At 38.3% G+C, this 14,595-nt stretch overlaps 1 protein-coding gene across 6 annotated transcripts in view; it reads left to right on the top strand.

Moving 5' to 3' along the window:
- TTK (TTK protein kinase) overlaps nucleotides 1-6,720 on the top strand; it is a 28,838-nt gene extending 22,118 nt beyond the window's left edge. For all 6 annotated transcript variants that reach the window (XM_033512921.1, XM_015623189.1, XM_015623191.2 and 3 more), the window contains exons 16-23: nucleotides 1,143-1,300; nucleotides 1,382-1,533; nucleotides 2,710-2,834; nucleotides 3,146-3,226; nucleotides 4,452-4,628; nucleotides 4,960-5,050; nucleotides 5,293-5,390; nucleotides 6,475-6,720. In XM_033512921.1, the coding sequence (XP_033368812.1) occupies nucleotides 1,143-1,300; nucleotides 1,382-1,533; nucleotides 2,710-2,834; nucleotides 3,146-3,226; nucleotides 4,452-4,628; nucleotides 4,960-5,050; nucleotides 5,293-5,390; nucleotides 6,475-6,564 (972 nt within the window). In that variant the 3' untranslated portion in view covers nucleotides 6,565-6,720. The remainder of the gene's footprint in view (nucleotides 1-1,142; nucleotides 1,301-1,381; nucleotides 1,534-2,709; nucleotides 2,835-3,145; nucleotides 3,227-4,451; nucleotides 4,629-4,959; nucleotides 5,051-5,292; nucleotides 5,391-6,474) is intronic.
- The last annotated feature ends 7,875 nt before the right edge of the window (nucleotides 6,721-14,595 follow it).

Genomic DNA, 14,595 nt, shown 5'->3' with positions numbered 1-14,595 from the left:
AACAGTTTAGCTGGGTGTTGTGGGGAACTATGTCAAAGCAGGTAGATGACTTCTGTGTCCCTTCCTCACAGAAGGTTGGTTAGACAGACCTGCATGTGGTGAAGCAGTGCTGGCTGTCTCAAATCACCTTTGTGTTCTCCATGTGTTTTAGTGTAGCTTCTGGGAGGATGTGTCCTAAGGATAGTTAATTTAACTTATTACTTGTAGAAGTCTTTCTCTTTGGGAATCCAATTGTATCTGATCATTGCATTTCAGTAGTACCTAGTAGGATGTTCTCTCTAATTTTTCCAGTAACTGAGGTTAGGCTAACAGGTTTGTAGTTTCCTGGGTCTTCCTTCAGATCCTTTTTGTCTATTGGACTAACATTAGTCAGCTTCCTGTTAGCTGGAAACTCTGGAAAGAAGAGCTCCCTGTGTTGCCAGTGTATGGTTGTAGAATGAGATAGTATGGCAGGGACTGTCATTTTCTGTCTGCTTAAAAAAAGGCCAAAATAGAGCATGTTATGTATGGGGTTTTGTGTTTAAATATTGCTAAGGATGGAGATTTCATAGTCTATCTGGACAAGCAGTTTTCCTGTTGGACTATATGACAGTGAAAAAATCAAAATATCTGATGGTAATTTTTTGTTAGCTATGTCTGTTGCATCTCATACTTTGATGGTTCAAGAGGAGTCTGCCATAGCTTCCCTTTAAATAGCTGAAGACAGCAGTAGGAATTCCTGCAGCCTTCACAAGACTGAATGAATCTGTGCTCTCAACCTCTTCTAATGTTCCATGTGATCTAGCCTCCAAATGATTTTGTTGTGACCAAATGAATATGTGAGGGCAGATCACACCTGTATCTCTGGGAGTGTTATTTCCTATTTTCCTATAGTGTATATGCAATCTTTATCTTGGGAACACTGCAGACTCATGATGTAGTGCACCTGGTGAAATACAATGTGGCACCAAGATAGCTTCTGATATAGGGTTTCTGTTGTAAATTGTCTTTCTTGATTTTTTTTCATGCTGAATTGTATGAATTTCTTTGTATTGTTTCTTCCTTTTGAAAAGGTTGACTTCTTTGGTATTCTGGCTGAGTTGAGAAGGACCATAGTCAATCAGAACTAGGGATGAATGAAGTTATTAACTGATGTTTTGCAGGTGTTTCAAGTACTGAATGACAAGAAGCAGCTGTATGCTGTCAAATATGTGAATCTAGAGGAAGCTGATCAACAGACTGTTGAGAGCTATAAGAATGAAATTGCTCATTTGAGTAAACTGCAGCAACATAGTGATAAGATCATCCGCCTTTATGGCTAGTAAGTAAATTCTAACTTTAATCAGTATTTCTCTATAAAAAGATATTTCCTTCACTTTTAACGTACATATTTTATTTTTAGTGAAATGACTGATCAACATATCTACATGATAATGGAGTGTGGAAATATTGATCTCAATAGCTGGCTTAAAAAGAAAAAGAAGATCGATCCGTTGGAACGAAAGAGCTATTGGAAAAATATGCTGGAAGCTGTTCACACAATCCATGAACATGGTATTCTTAAATAATTCTAGGTATTTGTATAGGATATATAGCAGATAATATGGATCTGGTTTAATTTTGGAGGTGGTATAGCTTTTAGTGTTGCTGTAATCTTAGTGATTTTCAAAGATGGGTATTTACTGTATTTAAAAAAAAAAGTCAAGCAAAAAAATAAGGTAAATCTTGATCCAGAGATAGCATTACATAAACAGTGATATTTGAGAGATCTTTCTTGAGTTAGCTAAGTCTGTTTTCTTTCAACAGCCAGCAATTATTTTCTGTTTTAGACTACATCATATACTCCCAATTCCACTTGTTCTCTGTTAGACTTAAATTTTTGCCACTCAATCTCTCCAGAAGTAGCTTTGACATTAATGACAGCTCTGCCATCTTTACTTCAACAAAGTGTTTCAGCTTCTTCCTAGAGTTCTTCAGGCCTTCTTCTCATCTTTACCTATATAATCAAAGTGTATGCATCTATATTCTGTTTGTATAGTATAAAGGAGAGGGTTGACTTGCATCTTTTCCTATATAATAATGAAATGAAGACTAGTACATATAGCAGAAAGCATCACCTATTTTCAGGACTAGAACATTCAATACTATAGCAAACAGCAAAACCTACTGAAATTCAGGGTACATATGTACATACATACCTGTGATGTATTTAAGAAAGACATTGATTTTTGTAAAATATCAAGATAGATTTGTTGATTATGTAGATAATAACTAAAATTTGTATTAAACTGTTCAAGCAGAGTTTGTGGGAAGTACTCAGTGAATGGTACCTTTAATCAGACTAAGTAATATAATTCTTTTATTTGACCTACCTACTTAAGTAATTAAAGAGAGAACTACAGGTATGGGCAGGCCACTGAATTGCTCCAGAGCAGCAGTTCAGTGTGGCCACATGCACACAGAGCTGGAGGGTCTGTCCCAAACTGAGACAAACTCTGCAACTCCAGTTGCTTGGAGCTGTTCTGGGTTACCTGTAGGTTTGAATAAGTATTAATTCTACCTGTAAATTTAGGCAAGTCTTAACTATTAAAAAAAAATGGAAACGCTTATGAAATCTGCAGACACTCTGATAAAGCCAATCTGCACCTTCTCTCTGTGCAAGGGTTGTGGGAATTGACTAATGCTAAACCATATGGTAGTAATTTGGATTTACTTTAACTCCCTTTACAGGCATTATTCACAGTGATCTGAAACCAGCAAACTTTCTGATAGTTGATGGAATGTTAAAACTAATTGACTTTGGCATTGCAAACCAAATGCAGCCAGATGTGACAAGCATCATTAAAGATTCTCAGGTGAAATTCTTCTGGAAAATGCATGTCCATTTTTCTGTGAAATGCTATAGTACCTGCTGATAATTTTGATTGTCATAACCTCAATTACTATTGAAATTTTATGAATGGTTTTATATGTGTATATGAATGTTCATGTATATTGATTTTTACATGTTTTTAATGAACAAAATAATAATGGACTTCAGTCTTAATACAAATAAACTTTAAAGATGCTTTTCAGTGTTTTGGGACAGAAGTCTAAGTTTTTATTAAGTGAATTAAATTTAATGCATGCTTTACTTAAAGGAATATTTTTTCATTTTTATGGCTAGGCTGGCACAATGAACTATATGCCACCTGAAGCAATAGAAGATAGGTCTTCCTATGGAGAAAATGGCAAGCCTCGTTCGAAGGTAGTATGGTCTTTTTCCTCCTAGCTCCTTCATTCCCTATTCAATCACACATCTTCAGATTTGTTGTTTTTTTTTTTAATCTTCCACTGGATCTTGATCATAAGAAAATTTACTGTGCCATAGCGATGGTGGAAGAGTTGGAAGGCTAAGCCTAATCTCTCTAACTACCAAATAAGCACTTGGCAAATGGTGTTTAGAAAAATGCAAGTGCTCAATGAATGAGTAAAATTGAAAGTAAAACAAGCACAGGCTTGGACATTTTAGGGCCACATCTATGAGTTCAGTGTATCCCATTAATTTTTCTATGCTACAGAGTATTGTATATTGTGGAAAAATTTGTAACATCACCAGGGCAATGGAATGTGAATGATGAGAAAAGTACTGAAGAAAAGCATTTTCACACTGGCAGTCAAACTTCAACTGAGGGGTACATGGTTTGGTGAAAAAGTATTTAAAATCCATATATACTTGCATGTACATGAATATTTTACTTTTTAACAGTTGAATGGAAGTATTGTTTTGTAATGAAATACAATCTTGTCTTTCTAAATAGAGAATAAAATATAAGTGGATTCCTTTTTTAAGGATGTTAATTTTTTATCTTATTTTGTACTTTTAAATTGAGCAAGCTAAGCACAGGCTTGTTCAGCTCATCTAAGCAAAAATCTAACCACTGTGCTGGGAGTCAGGTTTGCTGTGTACATCTTTCTTCACTTCCCTCCTCTCCCCGACTCTGTACTTCTCTTCAAGTGCTTCAGCTTAAACAGGAGAAGCAGGAAAGTTATCCTGCACGGAACAGCTTGGGTATCATGGTTGAAATAAGGAATCCTTTAAACCCAGGTGAATTGAATTGTGGCTTTCCACTTCGGAGACATAGCTGGGATCTCTTACTATTTCCTGGATTTAGATAATTTAGTATGCTTTTACTTGTATTTATTTTTAAATCTGAAATTAGAATCCTGCAGTTTGACTTGTTAAGGACTGATTTTAGTTTTAAGTTCTTCAAGTAAGTTGATTTTCAGGAATAGTTTTCTTATGGAATATCAGTGAAAGGAAGCCATATCACCGTCTTAGTAAATAATGGCACACTGACTTGGCGATTTTGTGTAGCAGTTAAAAAGATCTCTTATACAATGAAAACTGTACAATTACATGATAAATTGACTGAAGGGCCAGTTTCTTAGTAGAGTGTAATCTTTGATTTTTTTTTTTTCTTTTATATTAGATAAGTCCCAAAAGTGATGTGTGGTCTCTGGGCTGCATTTTGTACTGTATGACATATGGAAGGACTCCATTTCAACATATAACAAGTCACATCAATAAAATGCATGCTATTGTTGATCCAAGTTATGAAATAGGGTTTCCAGATATTGCTGAGAAGGATCTTCAAGATGTCCTGAAGGTAGCTGTTCCTTTTGATTTAAATAATGGTAATTTTTTTATTTAAAGATATTTTCTAAAACTGAATGTGTTGTGTTTGAAAGATTTTTTCCACAAGTAGATGCTCACTGCTACTTGTAGTAACAGGTCTTATTCCAAAATAAGAATGAAGTTTGAGCTGCTTCATGTAGTTTCCAAATTAAAGTCTCTTTTCAGCTCAACACCAGCTAAGTAAATAGTGAAAGCAGTCTGACTTGGGTCCTTTGGTTCAGCATCCAAAGTAGATACTGTTTAATTCCTAGGACAATTCATAATTTATAGGCAAAACACTCTTCCTCTCTTATCATTTGCAGCGCTGTTTAATAAGAAATCCTAAAGAGAGAATTTCTGTTTCGGAGTTGCTGGTACATCCCTATGTTCAAATTCAAAGTCATTGTCAAACAGGTACATTTATTTTAAAATATATTTTTATTAAATAGTATTTGTAACTAACTGCTTTAAAAAAACCAAACCTTTACTCTTAAATGTGCTATGAGCTTGTTGGCATGACTCAGTTTTGTTTGGTGCCTAGGTCTGCTTTAGAAAAGACTTCAATATTTTAATTCTTAAACCTCTTACAAAACTATTCTGGAAATTTTTATATTGATGATGTATACAATTTCAGCATAACTATAAATTGACTGCAGGTGTCCCAAATGTTAAAGGAACAACAGAGGAAATGAAACGTATCCTTGGCCAGCTTGTTGGCTTGAATTCTCCCAATTCTATTTCTAGAGCTGCAAGGGTAAGTAAATTGTCTTCTCTATTTTGTGTAGTAGTACATGCTCATGCAGACAAAGGTTATACTGCTAGGTAGTGAATGCTGAAACAATACGTTTATGAAATCTTCAGCCATAGCTGGAAAAACATTGCATAACTTAGTGCTTTTATTTGCAAGGATGCAGAATCTGTCCACATTATTCTGAACTGGAAGGGTTGAAAATTATGCCAGTAATCTTTAGTTTAAGTTTCTTCTTTCCTTTCCACTTCCCAGTAGATCTGCTTTGCTTTTAAGCTGCCCTTAGGCAGGGGTCTTCTAATTTAAGAGCTCTCACTATGGAGAAGTTACCTAAATTGATCTGTTAAGAGTGCATACTATTGGACTGCAACTGTTCCTGCTTCCTGGAAGTTGCTGAACTGTTAATGCAGTGCTATGTGTAAATTAGTTCCTGTGTGTTGAAGTATTGCAGCCTCTCTGTTTATTGCCTGAAAGAGAAGCTTCATAAATCTTCAACTCTGTTCTTTCTACCTGTGTCTTAGAAGAAATGATGGTGGTAAAGTATACATGAGACCTTGAGAATGCAAAGCTGCTTTCATGGGGAGGAAAGCAAATTCAGTGTGTATTAAATCTAAAGGAGCTCATGCTTACACTTCCAGTTGCACTCAATCTGTTTTAAATATGAGGGTGAACAAAGTAGTAATTCTTCTAACAAAATGATGATGTGGCTGTTTGAATATCTCATGTAAAGCTTACATGCCTGGCTTACACAAATAACTTCCATGCTGGTGTTTCCATAGTGGAGACATTTAATAGCTGAACTTGATTTTAGATCTCTGCAGCTCATTTGTTCTCTCCTGATTTCTGAAGCTCTATAATTGCCCACACTGCAAAGTCAGCGTATGTATTTTCTGGGCACTGCACTGCGTTACAGCTGGTATAACTAAGCTGTCGTAAGTGTGTTTTTATTTTTTGATTTGACAGAAAAATTTTGGTATGGAGTATTTCAGTATGTGATAATTTATTTCAGGTGGTAATATTTGTTATATAGTTTGAATCCATGTGTAGTACAATGTTCACCTGAATACCCTGTGTGTTTGTTAACTTTCAGACTTTATATGAACAGTGCAACAGTGGTAAAGCTCTGGATGTATCAGCATTTGCAAAACCTGGGAGTCAAAAAACACGGACAACAAAATGATGTACTGCTGTTCAGGAGGCAACAGATGCCTGGTCTGTTCAAAGAGTATTTTGTGCTGCTAGCTTTTAAAAGGACACTCAGCTTAAAGTTTGCATTTTTATATGTTCTTTGTGTTCTTCTGATAATGTTTGCAGGTCATTAAAAAATTTAATTGAATGCTTTTCACTGTGGACTCTTTCACTCCTTGCATGCTGCTTGGGTTGAGCAGCAACAATGGCTGCTTGGCGATTATGGTCTGTGTTACTTAAAAAGCACTACAGTGTCTGGAGTACAAAAACCTGTATGAAACCTTTTAAGATGAGGTCTTATGAGAAGCTAATATAAAAAAGTTCTGCAAAAAATGCCAATTGAAAATTGCCAATTGATGTACATGGAGAACATGAAATATCTTTTGAAACGTCTAAGGAAGGAACAGAGAGTTATGCTGTTCTGTCCTTTGCTAACAAATACCTCATGTCCAGTTTTGACCATAACAAAGGACATGAACATTCTGCATAAACCACCAGTTACAATATTGGCAGATGCATGTAAAATGTCACCCAGTTCTTGAGCTGTTCCTGTGATTAAGTGTTATGATGGAGTCATCAGTACTGTTATGAACTTATATGAATAAAATGGCTCTTGTTGTATTAAAAATGCTATTATAAGTGTAGTCTGCTTTTCAAATTTCAAAATAATAGAAAATCTTTCAGTATTCACAATAATAATAAATTACTAATTTGAGTTTTTAAAAACATTAATACTAAGCATTCTTTAAAATGCAGTGAATGTAAGAAGTAGATTTTACATGGTTGTTATTGGATTGGACAGGTTTTAACTGAATTATATTTCTGGTGCAAATATTCTGCATGAGATGCATATGAAAACATATTTCTGGTTCTTCTTTCCCTTGTTTTGGATTAGCTTTGATTGTCTACATGGTACAGGGAAGTGTGATCAGGAGTGGGAACTATTCCTGATAAGGAGGGCTGAAGCAGGGGCAGAGAAAGCATGCTCACCCAGTGTTAGAGCACACACAAGAACAGCAGTTCTTCCTAGGAGCAAACCTGGACTGATAAACTTAAGGTGTTGGCTCATTGTCATTATATGAAATGGGGTGTGGAATCTCAATTAGTCATCTGTCAGGATGGGGGTAGTTGTCCCACATTTCTAGTGAAAAAGGTTGGTTCCCCATAATGGTCTTGTTCTTGCTCATTTTTTAAAAGACTTAGTGCTGCAGCTGCAGAAGTTTAGTGGTATTTCAGGCATAAGGAGTACATATGCTAACTGTACTCCAGCTTTTGTTTATAGTTATATAGATGTTAAAAATTTCAAAGTTGAAGCCAATGAAGAAAATAATTGTCCATTTCATATTCTAAAGTTTGAGAGACTATGGTATGGGAACTGAAATACTTAAGCTTTCTCTGGAGCAGGGGAAAAAACGTATCAGCCTCTTTAGAGAAAAACCTGTGAAGAAAATCTTTCTTTCTGCAAGAATGTCTTTTCATAAATTGAAGTTTCCCAAGTACTCATCTAGATTACAGATCTTGAAAAAGATTCTTTGTAATTATTCTAATGTTACATTTCTTAACTTTTACTGTTTTACTTCTCCAGTTTGTGTTGAATTTTGACAAGCAGTGCTACATTACTGCACAGCAGTGCTACAATACCTGCAGCTATTTTTCTTTTGTGGTATATGGTTTATCAAACCTTTCTCTTATTCTATGACTGCTGAAGAACCCACAGAAAATATAACTGGCATGAGAGGGAGTTTATGAAAGTACCCTAGGGCTGATGATAAGCAGTAGGTTATCAGTTATTCCTTTTAAACAACTTTTTTCCACTGCAGATGGGCAGTTGTTTTATACTCATTCTCCACCTCAATGACACACTGCAGGATGTATGTCTACCTTGGTGGCTGCCACTTACCAGTCTTCAATTTATTCTGATTTTTTTTTCTGCCTTATAGACAACTATCTCTTTTCTCAGGTTGTGAATTACCAAAATATTGTGGGATTAGCTTTAAAGGACAAAATAACAGTCTTAAATGTTGGGCAACAGGTAACTGCTAGAAGCTTTTCAAAGTTGCAGAATGTCCATCCTGCTTTACCATCACCTCTGCAAGGCTGCATTTCAGGCCATTGTACATAATGGAGAGAGAAGATGGGTGGTAAAGCAGAGTATGTCTCTGTGTAAGTTGTTACAGGATACATGTACAGTATAATACTATATCAACTAACAGTGAGATACCACAGTTATGTGAAGTGTACAAAGGTAAATGAGAACACTTCAGTAAGTTCCCTGTTGTAATTCTTTTTGGAAAAATGGGTTTGGGAACTTGCAGCCTTTAAATCTAAAACCGGTCCAAAAGCTCTGCTCAGCAGCTGACACTATAAAAGAAACCTAACTGCAGAAGGGTGACTTCCCTTTTCATTTATAATGAAGAGGTGTAGCATGACTCAGTCTCCAGCTCCCTCCTGAGGATAAGTGGAGGGGCAGGCACTGATCTCTCCAGTGGTGGGAGCTGAGGGAATGGCAGCAAGCTGTGCTGGGAAGGTTTAGGTTGGGTATCAGGAAAAGGCTCTTCACCCAGAGAGTGGCTGAGCACAGGAACAGGCTCCCCAGGGAAGTGGCCACAGCACCGGCCTGACAGAGTTCAAGAAGTGTTTGGACAATATTCTCCAGCACATGATGTGACTCTTGGGTTGTTCTGTGTAGGGTCAGGAGCTGGACTTGATGATCCTTGTGGGTCCCTTCCACCTCAGGACATTTTATGATTCTATGGCTCTGCTTGAACTCTGCTCTGTAAGGTTAGTTGGAATTCAAACACTAAATAGAGTTTTAGTTTTGAAGGCTCTGCTCATGTGACAGCACCTAGAATTGAGTCCTTGACAAGTACAAGAAAAGGAGGCTGTTTTCTTGCATATACTTCTGCTCTAAGGGCACTTAACCAAGGAACCAGAAAAATCTACCACAAATCCATCACCGTTACACTGGAGGAGTTAAACTCCTTTTCATCTATTTTTGTGGAAGGCACTTGTAAGGTGCTACTGCTGTACATGTAGCTGTGCAGGAGGCACACAGTAAAATCACTAACAGCAGAGAGTGCAAAGCAGAGGGTGTGGGGTTAGTCTGAAGGTAAGTTGTAAAATTGTCATTATTCTGGTCCCTCCTGTGGATTTCTGTTCTTTAAGTATCTGACAATGGTCTCATGCTAAACAGTTTTAACTAATTCTGGGAGTGGTGATAAGTATCAAATTAAAAATTCAACAGTTGAAGAAAACTTGAGTTCTAGCCCAGATGTGAAGTCTAGCTTGCTCCCTGAACTCCTTGGCAAGTATCTCTGACTAATCCTTTCAGGTGCCAGATATGACAACTCCTTGCTTCTCTCTTCTGGTGGTTTACACTCTTACTGCCTTGCTGCTCATCCAAAGCAGAGTTCTCAGAAGCAATGATAAAACATTGCTGTTTCAGCTAAGTATAAACTGCTATTAGGGGAGTATTCCCTTCCTGCTTGTTGTATTTATTTTCTCCCACCTTGGTTATCTGTGCCCACCTGCCTGGAGCACAATGCTCGTCAGTCTGTCAGGGAGCTGGTACAGTGTGCCCTTGTTTTCTTACTGCTTCACATAAAATAATTAAGAGATAAATCTTGTGAGATAAAGGCCATAAAGAATGAAGCAGGCAATGCAGTGTGATTTACTTGTAGGACATAGAGGTGTACACCCATATGGACACAGAAGAAGTCTTTATACAGCCTGTCCATACACTTTTATGGGAGTTGCTGAAATGAAACCTGAGATAAAAATCTGACTCCTCACCTCAATTCCTTCTCTTGGCAGGTAGAATATTCACAGCTAAACAATGATGCAATTTGAAGATTCTGGCTCTAATCAGATGAATTGCTAAAATCCAAGCAGATTTTGCAATGAAAGATATGACTAATTTGATGTGGAATAGTGGTACCACTGTTCTGAACCCTGAATAAACAAGGAATAGGTCAGTTCTGAACAGTTCTGAATCCTGAATAAATACAACAAATAGGTCAGTTTTAAACAGCATCTGTCCATTGGTCTTATCCCTTATATGCTGTAAGGATCTCTGGGTTGTCTCTGTAGCCACTTAATGTGGCTTATTTTAAGTGCAGGCATGCTTTGAATTCCTCTTTGTTACATGCTCTGTGTCTCTGACTTCCCCCCTATTTTATGTCACTGCTAATTGTATTTTTAATTGTCTTTTAAGTAACTGTATCTAAGGAAATAGGAATTGGATTTGTACTTACTTCTTTTGTAGTCTTGAATGGACTAAATCTTAGAGGTCTTAAATGATTCTGTTAGCTTAGCACTGCCAAGTCATGGATAAAATATTTCTGTGAGTCTTAGCTCTTCATATTTGTCTGGTTTGCTTAGAGTTTGGTAGAAAGCTTTTCAGTACCACAGGTCTGTACAGTGCTGCCTGTGTTCAGTGAGTCAGAGGGGCATAAAGCTCTTCACTGCTATTGCAGAGTGGATTTGTCCTTTGAAATACTCTTACCAGGCATAAAACTTGTCACCTACATGTGCTTGAATGTTCATGTAGTGTGACAAATAGTTCTGTGCTACAGAAGGCAGTGAACCCTTCTCCACAGTGGTGGGGAACTGCAGCAGCTGCTGTGTGGTGGAGGTACTCCTGAGTCCCGAGTCATCTAGCAGGAAGCACTCACCAACATTTCAGGAAGGTCCCTCAGTAATGAGAAGTTCTGAGTCTTTGGCAGGTCTTGGGTACTTGAGTGAAAGGTGAGTGTTGGCCTAAATCTCTTTCAGTCTCATCTTTGGACTTAACAGATGTCCAGCACTGCAGAGGTGAAGACACTTCCTAACTGCAGTGATGAGTGCTGAGCAATGTAAACATGAACAGAGCATTGGTTTTAGGGACAGCAGATGAAGCTCCAACGACACCTTGGCTTTTGGTTTGCTGTTTGCCATGGATTAGAGGATGCTCCTGTTGCTGCTCTAGCTTTTCATCTGGAAAAAAATGCCAAGTCACATGCCTTGATGTTCAGAGCTGAGAAAGTGGAAGATACTAGCCCAAGGAACTACTTGAAATTGATGTGCCAGTGGCAGCTTTTTGGAGCAGTTGATAAAGCTCTCCAGACTCTGGCAGCTTTGACGTGTGGAGTCTAAAGGAGTTGGTAAGAGCTGTGTGAAATGTTGTCCTGTGTGATTTTTAAATTAGCCTTAGGAACACAGAAAGGGGAGGTAGTGAATATGATACTGGTCTTCATGCATATTGAAGCTTGTAAATTAGACTACCAAATATGCCTTCTGTAGTAAATCAAGCCTATGTTGACAGAGCACGAAGGAATTCACATGGGAAAAAAAAGATATCCTAACATGCATATAACACAAGGGGCTGTGGAGTGGTATTTGGGGATGGTTCTGCATTATGCATAGTTCCCTGAAAATGTCTGCCCAAACCTTGTGCCAAGGGAACCAATTAGAATATTAATTATTGAGAAAGGAAGATAATTGAAGAACACGAGAATTGGGTGTGCTGCTATGTAAACATATTTGGTTTGAATGCTGTCTGCAGTCCTTGAAAAGGTTTGATAAAGCTAGAGAATAGGGAGATAACCATTGCAGGTATCCAAGGAGATGGAAATTACTTCCATGCAAGACTAAAAGCTGTATGACTTCCTTAGGAAATTCACTCTGGCTGGCTGCTGGATAGGAGGAATCAGCATTGTGTAGATGAAATGATCAGTTAGACTGTTAGAAATGGATAAAAGGAAGATCCTAGGGTTTAGTATGCAACATGTACTTACATCTGAATTATTGTGGAAGCCAAAGATACCAGTGTTCAAAGAGATTGGATATGTTCAAGGAGGTCAGGATGATCCTTGGCACTGTATGTAAGTGGTGAGATGCAATCTCTGGCTTGTGAATTCCCCATGTATATATCTCTGATCCCAAGTGCCTAGGATGTTTTGCCAGAAATGGAATCGCTTACCTTGCTGAAAGGGGTTCATGATAAAAAAGTTGAGCAGACCACACTGTCTTGTGCTCTGACCCCTGACAATAGATTCCATAATTGGTTTGGTTTCTTTGGGTCCTAGATACTTGATTTCCATCTCTGTGCCTGTCAGTGTGGCACCTTTCACAAGCAGCATTTGAATGTATTTGCTCCATCAGTGTCAACGGAAGGCGATCATGTTTTAGCAGGCATTGTGTACCAACAGCGGCTTGGCCAGAGTTTGTGTCACCTTATCTCGCTTCCCACCTGCCACTGAGCCACTGCCTCAAGGAGTCAGGCAGGTTTTGTAGCTTTGCTGTAACTTCCCTGCTGAGATTGTACACCGTACTGCAGAAGGGCACCTGGAAGCTGGGATCATGGCAGGCTGTTGCCTGGGTGTCAGCTTTGGTGCAAGGCTACAAGAAAGTGTAGTGCAAGGGTAGTCAACTGCAGTACTTTGTGGTACAAGCAGGGTTCAGATCTGCTTGTCAGAAGTTTGGTCCCACAGATTCACTTTCAGGTTCTGTATGCACGCTGTGGCCTTCTTGACTCTGCTTGTAACCATGTCCTGACCTAGTTGGCACCAGGTCCCACTTCACACGCTGCCTGCTGATAACACCAGCAGCAATTCCTGCCGGCAGCTTCGGTCGGTGCAGGTCGTGATGTTTCAATAACCACTTTGGCACACTGGTGGGTTTTTGTACATGGGTGGGTCTTGCAAAACTTGTTTAGCTAGCCCTTCTTTTTCAGAGTTCCCTGCGTGCTCAGTCTTCCCACAGCACCTTGCCTCACACTTTGCTATATGCATGTCTTTACACCCTGTTTCAAGGCAATAGCTGGAACCTTTCCAGTGGTGGTTTCATGAGGAAATGCTAGTTCAAGGAGCTCACAGTGTTCTTTTCAAATTCTTCTGGGTTTCACTTTACACAGGGGCCTAGTATCATTGGGCTAGACTCCTGCCATAGTTCTGAACATAAGGCCTCTGTGTCCTGGAGTTTTATGTCATTCCAGGATCTGGAATAAGTGCTGAATAATAAGGAGCCCAGAGCATTTGCTGTTCACTTTGTGGTCTGTCACTTGTTTTGGAGTATTAAATCTTGTTCTTTCCAACTCTGGCCAAGGATTTTTTGAGTTCAGGGAGAGTGAAAAATAAATTTTTCTACATATCTGACATGCTGTTTTTGATTGTCTGAAAACCTGTATGTTCTCAGAAGGGATATGCAGAAAGACTGGCTGTGTAATGAGTCAATCCATAAAAATTTTGGATGCACAACTCATGCATTAGCAGCTACATCCAAGCACATTTTCTGTAAAGGCTTATTCATCGTGTCTGCATACAGTAAACAGTTACTACAAGTGGAGGCCTACTCATTCTATTTACTGAAATAGTGTAGCTTTCTCTCAATTTTGCAATTATAAAAATAACTCGAAGTCTATATTGAGATACAGTATCACAGAGGTTAACTGATTTTTATCTTAAGCATCTCTTAGATCATCATAGCCTGATAATGAAGTATTTCCCTAAGACAGGCCAAGCATAAAGGAAAGATGAAGACACGAATGCAGGAATAGATGAAGCATCCACTTGTACTGAAAGGAAAACCCTAATGTAGTTCCTGGTGTGAATGGATCCAGTTAAAAAAAATGAAACACACAACAAAGCACAAAAGCCCAGCTTGAGAGCGGGAGGTGCTATATCCTCACTCTATCTGCCTTGTGAGCTGTTAGAAGCCTCTCTGGGATGACGTCTGCTCTCCTGCTTTCTCCCAGACTTCCTTCTTGGCTTAGTGAGTCAGACTTTTCTGTAGAGCATTTTCCTGACCTGCTTACTAAACTCTCTGCCCTTCTGCACATCCTGATTGGTCACAAGATGCATAGAAAATGAAAAAAATTCAGAAGTCTTACCAGGTGCCTTTTTAGAAGGAAATATTTATCTTCTCAGAGAATACTTTTCTAAGTACAATCCCTAGGCAGCACTATTTTTCTTGGTTTAAGCAATTATGCTTCATAACTAATAAAAAAATGACTAATGCAGAGCTCTTCTTCTTTCCTCCTTTTTTC

This window comes from Parus major, chromosome 3 (assembly GCF_001522545.3).
Source record: "Parus major isolate Abel chromosome 3, Parus_major1.1, whole genome shotgun sequence".
In the NCBI taxonomy this organism is placed as follows: domain Eukaryota; kingdom Metazoa; phylum Chordata; class Aves; order Passeriformes; family Paridae; genus Parus; species Parus major.
This window is presented reverse-complemented; position numbering and strand designations above follow the sequence as displayed.